Consider the following 19,536-nt stretch of genomic DNA (forward strand, 5'->3'; position numbering starts at 1 on the left):
AAAGGTTTCATAGAAACTATGCCTATTCGGGCAAAGTTACAAAGAAACTATACCTTATCCAAAGATAAGTTGTATAGAATGAAGTTACATCGGATAGGACATAGTTTCTACGTAACTTTGCTCGAATATGTATAGTTTCTATGAAACCTTTGCCTTGCGAAATTGTTTAATACTCTACAAAACTATGCCTGATAAGGCATAGTTTCTATATAACTTTGCTCGAATAGGCATAATTTCTATGAAACCTTTGCCTTGTGAAATTAGGTCATAGATTCGAATTTCTTTTTATTATTTTTTGATATCAGGGATATTTTTGGCTACTTTTTTGTTACTTAAAGTGCAAAGGACAAAAATTAAAGACCTGGCGATTTGAGGGACCAAAAATACAAAATAGGGACCAAAATGCAAATGGCAACTTAGGTAGGTAAAGATATAGTTGGGTTTCGAAGTCCGGCCCAATTTCTAACCCTTCTGCTCCTCTGTGCTACTTATATTTCTACTTGGTGTATACTCAAACCTATCTCCTTCAAAGGCATCACTCAGTTTTTCTCACTCTCAAAAAGCCCTAGCAATGGCAACAACAGCCGCCGCTATCCCCACCACCACCATTCAAACATTCGAAAATGACATGTCCACCGACGGCAGTTCCGCCGCCATCCCACTCCCATCCGTAATGAAATCCCCAATCAGACCAGACATAGTAACCTACGTCCACTCCAACATTTCCAAAAACGCCCGTCAACCCTACGCCGTCTCCAAAAAAGCAGGTCACCAAACATCCGCGGAATCATGGGGTACAGGTAGAGCCGTCTCACGTATCCCACGTGTACCCGGTGGCGGTACCCACCGTGCAGGACAAGCTGCATTTGGTAACATGTGTCGTGGTGGACGTATGTTTGCACCAACAAAGATATGGCGTAGATGGCATAGGAAAATACCTGTTAATCAGAAACGTTATGCTGTTGCTTCTGCTATTGCTGCTTCTTCCGTTCCTTCACTTGTTATGGCACGTGGACATCGTATCGAATCCGTTCCTGAACTTCCGCTAGTTGTTTCGGATTCTGTTGAAGGGATTGAGAAGACTAGTAATGCTATTAAAGCGTTGAAGCAGATTGGCGCCTATGGGGATGCTGAGAAGGCTAAGGATAGTCGCGCTATTCGCCCTGGAAAGGGTAAAATGCGTAACCGTAGGTACATTACTGATTTTAACTTATTAAGTACTTTATTGATAGTCTTAGAGAATGATTGGTGATATCTCATGTTAAGCTAAATGTGAAGTTTAGTTATATGTTTTAGAAAGATTAACATTGTGTATGTAGTGTAACCGTAGGATCATTTCTTGTAAAGGACCATTGATTTACCTTACAGTAAGTAGGGAAGATTGCGCTGTCTGTCCTTTTTTTAAAATATTTATGCCACGTAGCCCATACTTTGATTTTGTTACCCAATTTAGCCCATATTTGTGTATAAATTCCCCAGGTATAAAGTTGCATAATATTTTATAATGTTTTATAATATTGTGTATTAGGCTACGTGATTTAATAATTTATGTTGGGCTGTATATTTTTGAAAATTTCCCTACGGAAAACTACTGGGAGAAAATATTTACGCCATGTAGCCCATACTTTGATTTTGTTACCAATTTAGCCCATATATACACTATTATACAAGGTTTCTACATTATGTATAATGCTTTCCCCCAAGTACAATGTTGTGTAATATTGTATATTGGGCTATGTGGCATAATAATTTATGTTGACCTGTATATTTTTGCCGATGCTGAGAAGGCGAAGGATATTCGTGTATTTGCCCTGGAAAGGGTAAAATATGTAACCATAGGTACATTATTGATTTAACTTACAAGTACTTTATTGATAATCTTAGAAAATGATTGCTAATATATCTAAGTGCACATTAAGCTAAATGCGATGTAAGTTCAGTCTTTTGTTTAGAAAGATTAACATTGTGTATGTAATTTGTGTAACTGTTGGTACATTTCTCGTAAAGGACCATTGATTACCTTTTTTAAATAGGGAAAATTACGCTCTATGTCTATTTTTGAAAATATTTATGCCACTTATCTCATACTTTGAGTTTGTTTCCAAATTTAGCCCATATTTGTGTCACCTATTATACACTTTGTACAAGGTTGATACATTATATATAATTCTTCCCCCCTTGTATAATGCTGTATAAGTATTGTTTAATGTTGTATAAGTATTGTATAATGTTGTATCGTAGGTACATTTCTCGTAAAGGACCATTGATTGTGTATGGAACTGAAGGTGCTAAGCTTGTAAAAGCGTTCCGTAACATCCCTGGAGTTGAAGTTTGTCATGTGGATCGGTTGAATCTCTTGAAGCTTGCTCCTGGAGGTCATTTGGGTAGGTTTATTGTATGGACTAAGTCGGCATATGAGAAATTGGATGATATTTACGGTTCATTCGATAAGCCATCTCTGAAGAAGAAGGGGTACTTGTTGCCACGACCAAAGATGGTGAATGCTGATCTTGCTAGGATTATCAACTCGGACGAGGTGCAGTCTGTTGTGAGACCTATTAAGAAGGATGCTAACAAGAGGGCAACATTGAAGAAGAATCCACTTAAGAATTTGAATGTGTTGTTGAAGCTCAACCCATATGCCAAGACTGCAAGGAGAATGTCTCTTTTGGCTGAGGCTCAACGGGTCAAGGCTAAGAAGGAGAAGCTTGACAAGAAGAGACATCAAATCACTAAGGTACATCATCTAAAGTTGTCGCCTTCAATACATAATCTAAGATTTTTTTGTAGTTTTACACTTCCATCTTTTAGTTTACTATTCTAGTTTTGTATCTTTAGTGATGGTATGAGAAAAAACTGCTAACTGACTTACATGAACACGGTAATAGTTTGCTGAATTCTATACGCATGACATTCAGTTTGCATTTTTGGCTGGGCTTGCATTGCTGAGCACATTTATAGAAGTTTTTAGTGTTGTCTTTGGGCTTGTTTTAATTGACTATTAGTTGTATTGTTCCATTCTTTAATGGCATTATGATTGCTTTCAGTTGACCCCTGCTAGGGAAGCGAATAAGGTTTGGTTAGTAACTGAGATCTGTAGTGATGTAGGGATGGGGTTGATGCTATTATTCTCTGATCTTGGTGGGTTAGTTGCAAAACAATGCTTAGATGTAGTGTTGAGAAAGGAAGGCCCGAAGGGCAGGATACTGTTGGATTAAGTTTCAGTTTTTTATTTGAGATGGGATGTTGTGATATTATATTAGTTCCCGAATTTGTGTAACACCTGAACTGTATATTGTGGTCTGTTATTTTTCTGTTCTATAAAAATAACATATTCGACATCTAGTGATAATTCCATCATTATCATATCAGTTTATGTTAGTGATAATCCATATAATCTTCAGTATTGTGCTAGTGGATGCTGAATGTAATATGTTGAATGGACTTACTTATTCAGCCATTTGTATTTAGTTTATTTTTGTGTTAGAGAACTGTTTTTAGTATTTTGGTTTTTTTAGAATTTCTTGGTTTTTTTTTTTTTTTTTTGTAAAACAGCTGCTAGTGTTTGGGATTGTTTTTGTGGGATTGTTGGGTTGTACATGTCTTTTCGGAAAAAAATTATTAATGTCCTACAGTCTTTGAGGCTTTCGTGTTCGAGTAATACTGACTAGACATAAACTGCACATATATTTGAATTAATATTTGAATGAATAATGTTTTTACTGGAAGAAAGAAAGGAATTGTGTTGTTATAAAAAAGACACTGTCAAAATATGATTTAGTGAAGCTGAAAATGGCACATATTCAGTTTTCCTGCCACCGTGAACTTTTCTCCACAAAATTAATGTAGTTACTGCCTTGCTGGTATTACTTGATCAGAAAGCAGTATTGGTTTGATATTAGTTTCGCCTGAACCCATAGCCAATTCCTGAAAATCAAACAGTTCCCTTATCCAAATGCTACCTTAGTGCTCTTCTTTTTTCCCCTCCCATTTAGCACTATAGAGATGATGTACATCATAGCTCTCTTTTCATTTTGTTCCCGAAACCTGAATTTGGTGGTGCGTTGGGTTAACTCAGTAAACTTTTATTTTGTTTGACAGGAGGAGGCATCAGCTATCACGGCAGCAGGCAAATCTTGGTTCAAGACGATGATTTCAGATTCTGATTACACAGAGTTCGATGTCTTCACAAAGTGGCTTGGCGTTACACAGTGAATGACCATTTTTGTTTTGAGATCATGTTAGAAACTATTTTGTTTGATTGTTGGTTCAGTCTGATCTTTTCAGTTTTGATGGTCCAAGCTGAGATTAAGTGGGAGGGGAACTACATCCTCAAGTCACTGCAGTTACTTGCGAATTCTTTTCCTGAGCACATTGTGTTGTCAAGCTCCTTTTTAGTTGGAATATTATTTTTAAGAGATATGGTATTAAAGATTATATGGAATAGCTTTTACATTGAATGGCTCTCCAACATTGCATGCATGACTTATCGTTTCTGTATCTTTAGCTTCTCATCATGATGTTACAACTAGGGGTGTCAATGATTTTGTAAAAATCGACTTGACTGATTGAACCGTACCAAATTGATTATTAGGATTTTTTAATAACACGGACGGTTTTTATATAAATTTTTAATCCTACCGAAAATTGGATAGGTTTTTTATTATATAAAAATAAATCTAAAAAATATCAAACTGTATCGAATGCATTTATGTGTAAAAATATTTTTATATATTAAGTTTAAATTTAATAAAATATTAAATTTTCATCTTGTGCCTGGGGTGATGAAAATGATTATAAGTCGGCAACAAGTAATTAACACTAAAGTTCTAACTCTGAAACCTGTTATGTTATCCTACTGAAACTAATTAGTTCTAGCATCTCGAGTAGTAACCACTAAGTTACAAGGTATTCCAACGATCTGAAGTAATAAGCTATAAGGTATTAGACTCGGTTCTTGTATCTCACGTTAAAAATTCATCCCAGAGTCGCTCCCCCGACCGGAACACTTATAGGAGCTCCTGTGTCAATCACTTCCATTCCTCTCGTTAGACCCTCTGTAGCACTCATAGCTACAGCTCTAACTCGATTATTTCCTAATAATTGTTGTACCTCACAAGCCACATTAATTGGTTGATCAACTCATCTTGATTGATTACTTTCCGCTCGTGTGATCAATTTTTTTTGTCTTTATTTAATATTAGTGCAATGGATCTTTATTCTTGTCGTGATTCATGCTTTCGTAATTCTTCACCTTTTGAACAATAAAATGTCTAGAGAGTTTTTACCAAAGTCTTATACAAATATGCATGTTATATGACCTTTATAAAAAATATCGAAAAATAAACCGAACCATATCAATACCCAAGAAAAACCGAGATGATGGGAGGGTTTTGAAAAGTCTAATTTTAGTTATACAAAATAAAATAACCGAAAAATTGATATGGTATAAATTTTATAAAATAACCGCTCGAACCGTACCATCCACACTTGTTACTGATCAAAGAAGGCTTCTTTGAAGGTGGTGATACCTATCCTTGTCTGGTTTCTTTTGATTTTATGCTTTTTAAGGTCTAATAGTAACATTACAGCTAAAATGTGATACCCATGTTTGTCTGGTTTCTTTTGATTTTATTTTTTCTGAGGTCTAATAGCAACACTATATTTGTGCCGTTCTGTTCTTCCAATATTTTTTTTTTCTTTTTTTTAAGCTTTTCATTGATAATTTTAAGGCATCAATTGCCCAAGGTTGTGAGGTTTGTCCCAAGTCCGAACCTTTTATTTCTCAGTGGTTTGCGATTCTTTTTTCATGCCACGAGATATCATAAATCCACTGGCCTGACTAGTCTCTAGATCAAGACAAAAGCTTCTCCCCCTTTGCTTTGCCAACATGGTGGTACTGGAATTTATTAATATTCTCTACGAGTTTATGATCGATTGTACAACACGGTCATCGAGAGGGAGAGTTATTCCGTGCTGCATTTACAAGCGTGGTGAAGAAGTTGTAATTTAAAACAATACCATACCTAAGTCCATACAAGTTGAGGCTCAAGATATAAACAAGATTGAGGTAATAAAACGGATTTTTGGTAACTTTTTCTACTGGCAAGAGATATACTTTTTTTTTTTTTTCCCTTTCTTTCATTTAAACCACTAACACATATATCTTAAGTTCCTAACTCTTTTAGCACTAAACACGACCCACGAAAACAAAACAGTGACGGCACCAAATTTAAATAGCTACGCGGTGTTTTGTTATCGCTGTTAGAATTCACCAGCATATAACGAATAATTTTGCCCACCAAGATATAGGCATTTAGGAAGAAAACGCCTAGCGTGTTTTTTGCCTCTCATCAAGTTTAGGCAAATGGGAAAAAAAAGTTCACCTAATATCTTTTTATCTTTGCTGAAATTTAACTCTTGATCTTCAATATTTCCACTCACTTTATTGACCGTTTAACTGCACCCTCGTATCTTACCTTCTCTATTTATATGTTTTCTCTGCAAGCCCGGTTGGTAGAATGCTAATACGAATGGGGATAGTTAATCCAATATGACTATTAAGAAACAAACTCTGCAAGGGCTATTGTTTCCCATTACAAGATTCATAGGCTATAACTCCTTAAAAGTGTTTTGTTTATGATTTTTTTTTTTATTACATAATGGGTAGGGGGAGGGGAAATGGAGGAGGGGATTACAATGTGGGGATTTGAACCCTCACCGACAAGGTGAAAGTTCAGGCTGCCAACCAACTTAGCTACTAGATCCCTACTCATAGGCTACAACTCCATTGCAATTTAAACCAAACTTTATCATGAAAGTGAAGTCTATTCAAGGACTAAAAGCAACCATGGATTGAAAAGGAAATTTGTCTGCACCTAATGAAATTGGATACAAGTAACGCAAATGTCTGGTCAACTTATATTGCTCGAAGTGCATCACATGTACAATTCATTTAAGTAATAAGTTGGTTAGTTGTTCCATATAAGTTAGTGGAACGAGAAAATAGAAATGCACAAGTTGGCTTTGGTCTTGGTTCTTACGACGAGAAAAAAATTCATTGCCAGTGTATAACATGTAATTTTCATACCAAGTCTGATTAGGGCTATAAATTAGTAAAACGACCTGAGCTAAATCTTCTCCTCCTGCCACGCTTTTGCATGCGCCAGAATAAGAGCATCAGACCTAATAATATTGGCAAAAGTTTGTAAGAATAATAACTGAATAAGAGAACTGTGTGAATAGATCAAATACCATCAGACCTCTCTATAACAACTACTTTTTATAATAACATTTCAATATAACGGCCTAGCTTTCTTTGGAACCGACTTTTCATGTTATGTTATATTATAGGATCTCTATAGTAGCATTTCGCTATAGCAGCCAAAAGATATCCGACAAAAAGATGCCGTTATAGAGAGGTTTGACTATAGTACAAAATTTGCACTTACCAATAATGGCAACAATTGCTGGCACAAACCAGTGGCTAGCAACTAGTAAAGGCATGTCAATCTGCAGTTACGGAAAATAAATTAGCTAGTACATATGTTAAAAGAAGTTTCATAAGCAAATGACTACTAAAAGTTCTTACATCATCTTTGTAAAATGAACTCCAGTACTTGTTCTCGATAGAGTCAACATTCCTCTGTGCTGAATCAGATATTAACCAAACTGGTGTTTCAAAAGTAGAATTAAGACCTCTATCCAAGTCATTGGCGGGCAATCTGCGGTTCTTTCCCCTGGCCGGTAAATTGTAACCCTTTGTTCCCCATACTTCAAATTTTGAGTCACGCCCGCAGATCAACTCCTTTCCAACAACACTAGAATACATAGAAAAATTTACATCTGCTCTGCGCGATGGTAACTTCTTGTTGTCAACATATAATGGTGTATTTTGTCTAACTGAGTCTGAGAAAAGTACAGGATCTTTTTTGTTTCTGCTAGTAAAATCTAATATCTTCTTCAGAAGCCAATAACAATCGGTAACCATATGGCTGCTGTCCACACAGTTAGAGTCCCCGTATACGGCAACTCGACCCCCACCAACCTCGACAAGACCAAGAATAGGTGAATCTATCTGCATTCATCAAATATATTGCAAGTTAGATAAGCAGCTCAACTACTGCCTAGAAAACTGAAAAGAATTCTAATATCACTGGCAAAAGGTTCTTCATTGGGAAAACCATATTTTTCTTCCAGCGTTAATTTGTGCAATTTAAAGCAAGCAACATCAAATACTAATTTGTTTATGATAATGAATGCTGAAATACAATTTTGTGTCTAGCTAAAGGCATGCTCCCCTCCAAAACAGCGGTATATGTGTACACACGCTTACAGAGAGCTAACTCACTTTGAACTGCTTCAGCATTGGATTAGAGTACCCTAAAACACTACAGCCACACACAGATACTCAATATTAGTTCAGGAATAATAAGCTAAAAGAGAGAAGTTATGATGGTGCCATCTAAGTCTTACTAAAGAATCTTGTGCCTTCTATGAACCTAAAGGAAAGGGATAGGCCAGGAACTTCTTTTTAATGAACAGCCTTCTCAGCTCACCTTGGTCATGCCAGGTAATACGACATTCTGAGTGGCCGTGCTCTCTGATATATCCAGGAACGGAAAGATGTGCAAGTATCCACCGCTCGGGAACTTCAAAATATCAGTCCCAGATGCATACCGATTCTGTTGACTGGATAGGACATAATCACCATTTAGAATTTTATCGCCAAATGCAATCCCAAAGGTAGCCAAAAGATCATTCAAAGCAGGAACATTGGCACCTCCAGTGACTGGTGTCCACCAGCTATGTGTATTACCATCAAATAACCTCATCTTTACCATTGCATCCACATTATACCAGTCAGCAAATACAACCAGACCAAGACCTGAATTAATGACATCATCCCTTAGCTTCTTTATCTCTTCAGGAAAGTACTCGTCCTCGAGATCCACCAGGAGAAGCGTCCCATACTGGTTCGCATCAAAACACGTGAGAGGGGAGCCAAGAGTTTCGATATAGTATCCAGCATCTCTTAGCATGTCAAACAGTGAATGGAAGTTTGTATGCAGGTGATCACCATGCCAGTCAAGCATGTCATTCCTAACATCAAAGGAGTCTATCGGAATATAACCAGGTGGATACTTGATACTGTGAAATTGATCCCATAATATCCGTACAGATCTAGGCGGTGTAGGAATCACTTGCAGTTTCAGGTGCAGGACACAGGTACTACTTCGCCGACTCTTTTCACCTACAGCTGGTGGGCTGTAGATTTTGACAGTTATATAGCCTTCAATTTCTCCTGAAAACTGAGCTCCTTCTTCCTTGATTTGCATGTGTAATGCTAGATAACCACTCCAAGGCCAAATGACATCTGAATAAGTAAAACGGATGCTAAGAAGGTTACCTTCGTCATTAGAAGGATGCCATGTAGGTGGGTTCTCAACATAACCAATTACACCCATTCCATTTAAAATAGTGGCATTAAATATAACTGGCATTGCACCCGCATAAAGTGGTTGACGGCAAAATGGCCAAGAGTAAGGGCAATCAGTGTAATCAAGAACACCGGGAAAGATGCTTGCTCGAGGTTTATAGCTCTTTAATATTTCATAGGACTCCAACCTGTCATTGATGTTCAAGGTTAATAAACGAATAACAATGCACTGATATCATTGAGCAGCAAGCATAAATACAAAACTCACAAGTTAACCCTGCCAGCGCCCTGCTCATATAAGTAGGGACCGGAAAGCTTTGTTGCCCCCTCAACCAGCGCTTGTTTGACACTGGCTGGATTTAGAATGTCCTTTCGCTTGTTCTCAGGTATGATGCTAACAAGGAGGCATACTATGCCAGCAACCACAGGACTGGCCACACTTGTGCCAGATAATCTTTTACAACCTGTGTTAATTTTGGGTCCCATAATCTCACGTCCATAAGCAACAAGGTCTGGCTTCACACGACCATAACTGCCAAGGCACAATCCATGAGTTACAAATCTATGCTTTTTTTTTTTTTTTGAAATGGTAAAAGGTTTGATCAGATAGGTAATCATTGAACTGCTATTAGAAAGCAAGCAAGAACAACTACAACCTCAGTCCCAAACAAGTCAGGATCGGCGATATGAATCCTCACTAACCATGTTTCTCCATTAAACTCATCTCAAGCCAAAATTACAAAAATAAAAATAAAAAGTACTAGAAGTTCCTCTATATTTTCTACTAGCATATAAATCTCTGACAGGACGAGAGACTCCTACAAAACGTAGGACACCTAAAGTAAATATACTAACTTATTCGACAAGAAAAAGCCTACAAAATTGAAAGAAAAAAAAGCAACTAACCATACCTTTGAGTTTCTTCTTTTCATGAGAAAATCATCATGCGAGAAAAAAAAGGCAAATAAAAGAAGCAGCAAAGATCCTAATTGTGACTTTCTTGCATTTCATGTTTACAGTTCATCCATCTCCCTTCTCTTATTTCCTTAGAAGCTGAGTAAACTGCAAAAGAGGCATTCAACAGCTGTTGTGTTCCTATTCGTCCATAATGTTTTTGCAATTTTTTATCCATCATTTTCTACTTAGCAGTAGTTCATTCGATTTATCCCAACCATGGATAGACCAAAGCTCATAAAATGCTGGTCCATTTCAGAAGAGCTGATCTTTAAGGGCGTCTTCTTTTAACGAGGCTGGTACATCCTAACACACTCATTGCCTACCTATATGGTCATATACATAAAGCTTTAATGCAGAGAAGGAGAGGGCAGAAAAGTAAAGGATCAGTCAGTCCGAAGATTATACTCCACAGAAAAGAATATACATAAGCCAAAAAAAAAAAGACAGCATACCCGTGAGGAATCTCCCAGGTACTCATGCCACGTGAAGAAAATGAGGCTATATGATCACTATAATCAATAGCACCAACACCAATCACATCACTTTGATCTGCAGGATTGTTTAGAGTACCATAAAGTGGTCCATCATTTCCGATAGCGGAAACCATGATCATGTTGTTTGCGGTAAGCTCGCAAACCTAGCCAAAAATTAATTACGATCATCAATATAAATCAGCTATGAAGAGAGACTCTAGCGGGTAAGGTTTAGAATAAATTGAAGTAACAGAGAATATATGCACTGCAAGTTAAGCAAACATAAGAAGAGTGAAGATGAGGTGGGATTAGACGAGATTGTTATACCTAAATGCATACAAGTTAGGTATCTGGGCTCAATTTTCTAGGACAATAGTATGATAAAACAAGATGTATCACATCAAACTTAATCAAGATGGTTAAAATTGAGGAGTGCGTTCTATGCGATAAGAGGATACCTGTAGAGCCAAGTTCCTGGAATGGTTACAAGACTAGCAATGCTATATCTGAGTAGATGTTGGGCTTTATATTGAAAAGAAAATGTTACCTTTTAAAAAAAAAAAAAAAATTGAAAAGATGAGTGTCATTGAAATGCAGCCATTAAGATGAATGTACGATTATCTAAGATTACACAAAATCATAAAAATGAGCGCATCTGCAGAAGGTGGAAGTAACACATTTAAAGGATAAAATAAGACTATGACAAGAGAATGTCATTTGAGATGGTCTTATCATGTCCTAAATAAGAATCCAAAGGCACTAGTCCTTATATGTGAAACCATGATAATTGAAGGTGTTAAAAAGAGACTAGGTATATCTTCAACCTTTTCTCTTGGAATTCATAAAAACTTAGCAATAAAACACAATAGAAGCAAAAGATCTATAGACAACACTGACTAGTAAGAATAAAGCTATAGTCATGCTGGTGCACTTATATTAGATCTAACGTTTATTAGGAGTCTTTTTAGTTCGTCTAGAAATTGGCATTTCAGTAGAAAAAGAACCTCTAGAATTATAGATGCCATACTATTGAATATTGGACAACTCCAAATGGGGCAGAATGGATGGTGACAAATCATATAGTCAACCCAACAAGTTAGGAATTGGGCCGTAATTATTGTTGTTTTATTTATTTATTTTTATTATTGTTGTTGTTGTAGTACGTTTCATCAATATAAAGATGATCTGCTAACATTGTTTCGGGTCCTGCCGAAAATAATGATAATTTCAGTGAAATGACAGCCTTAAAAACTCAGGGTCGCTTCTACGAAATAGAGTACTAAATTAACATATAATCCTGGTGAATAAAATCTCCATGACATAGTTCAGTTTGAGAAATTAATAGATCTCATGAAGCATATGCACCAACAAGCTCATGAAAGCTAATTAAAATCCATGCACTACACAAGGAGATATAATAGTAAAAGGGCAGCCCAGTGCACTAAAGCTCCCGCTATGCGCGGGATCCGGGGAAGGGCCGGACCACAAGGGTCTTTTGTACGCAGCCTTACCTTGCATTTCTGCAAGAGGCTGTTTCCACGGCTCGAACCCGTGACCTCCTGGTCACATGGAAGCAACTTTACCAGTTACGCCAAGGCTCCCCTTCGCAAGGAGATATAATAGTAGCATGCTGAAAATTAAAATCAAACTTCTAACACTTCCCAGACAACAAATTACACAGAAACTTAGACGATAATTATGTTGAGTAACGTAACAGCAGAAAGATCATTTCAATGCCTGTGCTGTAGATGAAATGCACCCAGTACCATAACATAAAACAATAAAATAAGCCAACAGATGAGTGACCTCACTTTTTCCACAAAAGGGAGATCCAAATAATCAGGTCCACCTATGCTCAAATTCAGCACATCCATGTTGGTTGCAATTGCGTAATTAAATGCATCAAGAAACCACGACGTGTAAGAGACCTGCAATAAACTGAACAGACATTTCTCGTAAACTTGCTAAATTGATACCACAAGATTGGTCTTTTCTTCTGCCATAGTGCCAACAAGATTGTTTGGAGCTGAAAATGATTATTTCATTAAAGATTATGACTGCAAGAATTTGCTATATTAGGTTCACCACTCATTTGGTGGATGTGGCACTGTCTACAGAAAACTAGAGGATCCCAGAGAAGGATCTTCATACATAAGGTATTTTCTTTGCTGCTAGCAGCTTACGATGAAAGGACATACTTTTGATAACAGGAATCATCATTTTTTTTTAGAATGAAAAAAAAAAAAAAAAATGATGATTCCTGTTATCAAAAGTATGTCCTTTCATCTTAACAGGAATCATAATTAGCACTAAGAAAGTATCGAACTTCTATAAAACATCAGTACAGTAAATTAGAGGCACTAACCCAAGACACGAGATTGTTGCAGATTTTCAAGTTTCTTATTAGTTTAACATTTTAAGAAAGAAAAGTCCCATCACGCCCCCGAAAGAAAAGGAATTGTAATACTTGTTCAAAGCAATCCATTACCTGTGCATCTGTAAATACACGGAAAGCATAGATCTCTGTGTCTGGAGCAAAACCGAGGCATTCTTCATCCTGACCAGCAATGACACCAGCTACAAATGTCCCATGTCCTACATTGTCATTCAATGTATCTTCATTGGTCCAATTTGTGCGTTCCTGAAAATTAATCAGGTACCCATTGTCTGTATTGATGAGGTAAAGATGGTACAAATATATATGAATTGACACATATGTAAACGTAAATGTCAAGCCTCAAAACCACACCTTGACACAAAATTTATTAAAAGAGACATGATACCTTGATATTGCGAAAATGCAGGTGACCTGCCCGAATGCCTGTATCAAAAATAGCCATTTTGACTTTAGCACCAGTAATCCCTTTTGACCAAAGTGCATGAGCCCCAAAGAGGGATGTGACTTGAGATTTCTGCAAAATAAGCATACAGGATAGACAAAAACAAGTTTATTAAGAAAAATGTAGCGAACAACAGAAACATGTTCAATGTAGAAAAAGAAAAAAATATAGAGCAGCAACATGAGACTCAGTCACTCAAAGAATGCAGTCAAAGCTTTTCAGAAAGGAAGTTGACTTTGTTTTTCTCCTTGAGTGCCACCAGGAAGACACAATCAATTAGAGGTTATGGATTCAAAAGCTCATTCAGGAAACTTCATAAGAAGAAAACAGAAATAGGAAAGAGTCAAACCGCAAATCACTATTCTTCTCCTCCGATGACCCCAAAAAAGCACAATAATCTGATTCTGATTATCGACTTCCATAACAAAACCTCATGTTTAAAAGTTTCCTGATACCAAGTAGGACAGCTACAATTCATTTTTGTTTCTCGATAAGGTAAATAATTTTATTAACAATTAGGGGGAAACCTCGTATACAAGCCATATACCAAAAGAAGAGAACCTACACTGAAATATGGTTCTCAACATAGAGGTCCAATCTCTATACAAATTGGGACCTCGTAAGTACACCAAAAAGAAACTAGGGACAAAACACTACTCTGCATCTTTACATAATCAAGTTCCACCACTTCAAAAGCCCTCCTATTCCTCTCTTTCCAAATGACCCACATGACTGCTAAAGGGGGCAACGCACCATGCTACAATTCATTAAACAAGCAAACGAATGGCCGCACCAACATATAGCCCATGATGAGATACATGATGTGTCTCTTGCAAACCTTTGTGCATAGTTTTCTAATGGAATGCCTACTTGTACTTAAAACCTTTGTTTCTGCTGAACGCTCTTTGGAAGAGCCAAACTAGAGCAACGGTAGATGAACAAAAACACTGTAATGGTATAGGAAAGCAGACACATATACCAAAGAAAAACGACAAACTTTACTTTATTCCTAATAACAAAACTTGCACATATAATTTTATGACCCATCCAAATAATAATATACACCACAAAATTCTATAACAGCAACATAAACAAAAAACGCTGGCGATTATCCTGCAAGACAACCTTCAAACATTTGTCTGACGAGGTTTCGTGACATCTTTTTGGGTACTCCGTCCATCCCAATTTATGTGGCACCATTTGACTTGGCACATAGTTTAAGAAAGAATGGAAGACTTTTGGAATTTTTGATTCAAAACAAACCTTAGATATTTGTGTGGTTGTATACATCTCATAAAGTTAAACTATTTCTAAATATAGAAAGGTGACATTCTTTTTGGGACAGGCTAAAAAGGGAAGTGTGCCACATAAATTGGGACAGAGGGAGTAATCATTTTCAAAATTTTCAAGTAATTCAGGAGTTTGGCATGACTCACTATGAAGTTGATCTGAATGTATGCAGTTATTTGGTGGTTTATGTTGATGGCATAGTTATCATTGATAGTGATGAGGAAAATTACTACTGATTCACTTCTAGACTAAGAACCTGGCAAATTGTTGTACTTTTTAGGCATCAAAGTCACATGATACACATTAGGTATTGTCATCTCACGACTTAAGTATGCTCTGACAACCCTGAGGAAATAAGCAGACAAATTATAGAAAGGTTCGCACCCTTAGATTTTAATGTTAATCTCCAAGCAAGTTAAAGTGAGGCTCTTAGCGATCTAAGGATATGTAAGTGATTCTAGTTAGAGGTGATTTGGTATCTCGAAAGAGTAAAGAAACAAACAATGGTCGCTAGATCCAGTGCAAGAGCAAATTATTGGGCCATGGCAGTGACAACTTGTGGAATTGCATGGATCAAAGAGTCACTCAAAGATTGAAATTTACAGTGATCAGTAAGATGGAACTTATGTACAATAATCAAGTTTTTCTTCATATTTAATTGAATTTAGCGTGTCACAAAAGAACTAAACGAGTAAAAATCAATTGTCACTTTGTCAGGTATAAGATAATCGCACAATCTCAGAAGACATTCTCACGAAGTTCGTGAAGTCGAATGCCCAAAATGTAGATATATTGACAAGTTCTTCACTAGTTCCCATATTTGTTACATATGCAACAAGCTCGGTACAACGGGCTAGAAAGGGAGTGTCAGATAATCAAGTGCAAATACCTAAATGTAAATAGTTGTGCTTCTTATAAGTGTTCAACTTTGGGGAAAACAGCTATATGCATTCATAAAAGGAATCAGTCGTAAGACATTAGTATTCACGGGTTCTCTAATCTTTCTCTTATTTTTTCTCACTCCGGAGTCTCAAATCAAAGGCGAATTACTAGAAGAACAGTCACTTGATTAGATCAAAATAGGAAAAGGGCAAAGACAAAAGGTAACTGAAAGAGATTAATTTCCTATGGACATTTACAATGCAACACAGTTGACCGTATCATATGTCATGATTGCAAAAAGAGACATTGCATGCATTCCAACGACATAAATTATCAGTAAATGCTTACATAACAAAACACAAACACATCAGTGGACTTGCCTGCATCAATAGATGTCTGTTCCAGCTAATCTTCAATTTACTAGTGTTGGCCACCGCATAGTTTTGACCTTCACTGAAGGACATAGCAGTAAAAATCTTCCCTGGCCTCTTCTTCCCATTGGCAAAAGCCCCAATCTTTTCACTCTTCTCTTCAAGAACTTTCCTTTGATAGCTCAAATCCAATGAAACGTCTTTTACAAGATTCAATTCTATGAACTTTTCTAGCAAGATTTCTTTCACTGACTCGTTGATTGCCACCAATCCAAAGTCAGTAGGAAATCTGGCAGCTGCATTTTTCCTCTCAATCCATTGCCATCCCTTAAATTTCAAGTTATCTTGAAGATAATTCCAGTGATTGTCAGCATCCCTATAATGATAGAATCGAACAATATAATTTCTGCTATCGGATAGTTGCTTCTGGTGATGTTGCCAGTCATCGGGGCTACTAGAAATAAATGGCTCAGACTCTACTTGAGGGTATAAAGATGAGTCGAAGTGGATGAGCGTATACACCAAAAGTAAGGGGATAAAAGAGAGGGTGAAGAATGATTTTTGCGGAGTTTGTGGCATGTTTGCAAGAATGAAATATCACGCATTAGAACAATGAGGAGTAACCAGAGGTACTAGCCTGTACTTGAGCACAATCAAAATCCTGTTATCTAGTTTGCCATTGTACTTGAATGATAATAATTTGCTTTAATGGAAACTCTCATATCCCAACTCTCTAGAAACTATAACCCTCTTGGCCTCTTCAAAAGAAAGTCCACCTGCTTCAGGCTAATGCATGTCTTTAGCTAACAGTAAAATCACAAACCTCAGCATTAGTTTGAGAGAAATTCAACAGGAAAAAAAGGCTAAATTCCGTACCAAGCGATCAAAGGAGAAATTGAAAAAAAAAAACTTGGATCAATATATGGATTTCTTGGATTCACTTGGGAATTATGCAACTTGAACTTATTGTAGGGATGTTTGTTTCTATACTTTTATGTACCTTCTTGGTACTTCTACTAATAAAACTTTTACCATATCAAAAAAAAAAAAAAAAAAAAAAAAAAAAAAGAGGAGAAACTTAAAAAATCCAGTCCTGGCAATAAAGGGTATCTCATGTCTAGTTTTAACTGTATCTTACAAAAACAGAATATGATGAAGAAATGCTTAACCTTTGAGTAATTAAACTAGATCTACTTGTAATCTTAGGCCTTTATACCAAAAATATTAAAGAAAAAAAAATCTGCACATACTTTGAATATTGATAACAGAATCTCATATGCTTTTTCCACATAATTTTTGGACTTTAAGATCAATAATGTGGACTTTAACTTTAAGGCAAACAGACGTTACACTACTTCTCACTGCAATTCATCATTTCATGGACTAGTTTCTGGACAAAATCATCTCAAATTCGACAAACCAAAGGGGTTGTTATAAGTCAATATTAACCAACATTATGCTACTTGTCCTTTGAGCACAGCCAAAAAAAAAAAAAAACTTTTTCTTTTTTGGTGCTTCAATTGTAAAGGATTGCACAAGTAAGACTTGTTTTAAAAACAAACCAACAGAATACAAATATACAAACTGATCAAGAACAATCACAAAAAGTGAAGGGTGATCAAGAGAGTTTGACAACTTACTGACAAGTTTCCAACGATTGCAAAAAAGGAAACAGTTTGGTGACACGTTCGAAAGGTGAGGGTACTGAACCAAAATGCCCTCAAAAAAAATAATTTTGACCAAAATACCCCAACAAAAAAAAATGTTACGAAAATGCCTTTAGCGCAGTAAATTACTGCGCTAAAGTGTTAACGGAGATGGCTCCGTTAACTCTCTGTAGCATAGCAAAGAATTTACTACGCTATAGTGTTTTTCTTTTTTTATTTTTTTTACTTTTTCGTTAACCCTTCTTTCGTTACACTTTAACGTACTTTGACCATAGATTAATCATGCTTCGGGACCCCGAAATTTCAATATTTTATATAGAACCCTACTTTATTTTTGTGCGTTTAATTAGGTAGGATCACACACATCAAGGATACACAAAAGTTCGGATGACCGTTTTAGAGGTTGAAAAGTGCTCGAACGCCATTTTCGTTCAAGGATCGGTGACATTAGCTTGAAGTTCTTTACGAATACTTAAATTTGTTCATTAATAATTAATCAAAAGTTAATCAAAATGGCAGCGTTCATGCAAAAAAAAAAAAAACTTAATTAAATTGCATCATTCATAACCTTGAGTAGATGAAAATACTTAACACACTAATTCATTCATTAATAAGAAACCCATGATATGTTAAAAATACAACCACAACATTCTTGAAAAAAAACTTAATACTTAATTTAATACCTAAGAGCATAACGATATATTAAACTTAAAACTAAAATCACAACATTCTTAATCATCATCGGAGTACAAGTCCTCAATATCGTCTCGAAAAAATATTGGCGGTTTCTTAAGACACATCTTTTTTCGGTAGCAGTTAGTTCTCTACCGGTTGATGATGCTTGTTCTTCGGCCAACTTTAGCATGTAAAATCTACATCGTCTTGCCAGCATTCTGTTGTTTTCTTTTTAATCCTACTTTGCACGCAAGCTCGCAAGTTCTGCACCTACTTGGAGGCATGGTTAAGGACCTCGGGTATTGGAGCGTTGAGATTTTCCAAGTCACGAACAAGACGTTCGACTTCGGCAAGCCGATGACCATTCCGGCGTTAAACCGCAATAATATTCCCGCGGATCTGAATATTTCACACTGCAGAAATCATCATTACGTTCTATAAGAAGGTGGGGATTTAGCTCATCTAGTTTGAAATCACTAGTATCGCTCGAAAAACTGTCATGATTTGAACTCTCATCGTCACTGCTATTTGGTTCTTTTGGAAGGAGTAAAGACCAAGCTGAGTTTCTACTACTCGACATTGAATATGGTGTAGCTCTAATAACAAAGAAAGGACTACTTTATATAGTTGCAAACCCAAGTACCCCGGGGAGGAAGGGGTCTTTATGACCCTACCTACTTACCTTATTGTAAGAAAAATGTTAGTCTTCATCGGACATTTCACAGTCGAATCCCACTTGGATCTAAATCTTGTGCTACCATGTATACCATATTCTACCCTATGGTAACGTATTTGCATCCGATTGTTCTCTTCGCGAAAAACGATTAAGAGCCAAATTAAACTTTCTTGTGAGTTCCGCGAGGCATTGACATAGCACGTTTTTTGGGCGTTTAAGCCCTTACTGACGCTAACTTGTGCTCCAGTGCTGCAGCCTCCCTAACA

The 19,536-nt window shown here is 36.6% G+C and overlaps 2 protein-coding genes across 5 annotated transcripts; one reads left to right on the forward strand and one right to left on the reverse strand.

Annotated features, from left to right (window-relative positions):
- The first annotated feature begins 508 nt into the window (after positions 1–508).
- On the forward strand, positions 509–4,460 carry LOC132049688 (large ribosomal subunit protein uL4z-like). 2 transcript variants are annotated; one of them, XM_059440589.1, is made up of 4 exons: positions 509–1,191; positions 2,242–2,737; positions 4,102–4,240; positions 4,320–4,460. In XM_059440589.1, the coding sequence occupies exons 1-3, from the start codon at positions 572–574 to the stop codon at positions 4,213–4,215; spliced, it is 1,230 nt and encodes a 409-aa protein (XP_059296572.1). In that variant the 5' UTR covers positions 509–571; the 3' UTR covers positions 4,216–4,240; positions 4,320–4,460. The 2 variants fall into 2 exon arrangements, with proteins under 2 accessions (XP_059296572.1, XP_059296571.1); XM_059440588.1 differs by having other exon boundaries at positions 4,102–4,460.
- A 2,638-nt stretch (positions 4,461–7,098) lies between these two features.
- On the reverse strand, positions 7,099–17,951 carry LOC132049689 (subtilisin-like protease SBT6.1). Of its 3 annotated transcripts, none has more exons than XM_059440591.1 (11): positions 17,893–17,951; positions 16,262–17,055; positions 13,653–13,781; positions 13,358–13,510; positions 12,681–12,797; positions 10,849–11,033; positions 9,708–9,971; positions 8,559–9,627; positions 7,592–8,077; positions 7,452–7,512; positions 7,099–7,185 (listed from the first exon to the last, which is right to left on the reverse strand). In XM_059440591.1, the coding sequence occupies exons 2-11, from the start codon at positions 16,829–16,831 to the stop codon at positions 7,106–7,108; spliced, it is 3,114 nt and encodes a 1,037-aa protein (XP_059296574.1). In that variant the 5' UTR covers positions 16,832–17,055; positions 17,893–17,951; the 3' UTR covers positions 7,099–7,105. The 3 variants fall into 3 exon arrangements, with proteins under 3 accessions (XP_059296574.1, XP_059296575.1, XP_059296573.1); XM_059440592.1 differs by lacking the exon at positions 17,893–17,951 and adding an exon at positions 17,503–17,880; XM_059440590.1 differs by lacking the exon at positions 17,893–17,951 and having other exon boundaries at positions 16,262–17,880.
- Positions 17,952–19,536: the final 1,585 nt, after the last annotated feature.

Source organism: Lycium ferocissimum, chromosome 3 (assembly GCF_029784015.1).
Source record: "Lycium ferocissimum isolate CSIRO_LF1 chromosome 3, AGI_CSIRO_Lferr_CH_V1, whole genome shotgun sequence".
NCBI classification, from domain to species: domain Eukaryota; kingdom Viridiplantae; phylum Streptophyta; class Magnoliopsida; order Solanales; family Solanaceae; genus Lycium; species Lycium ferocissimum.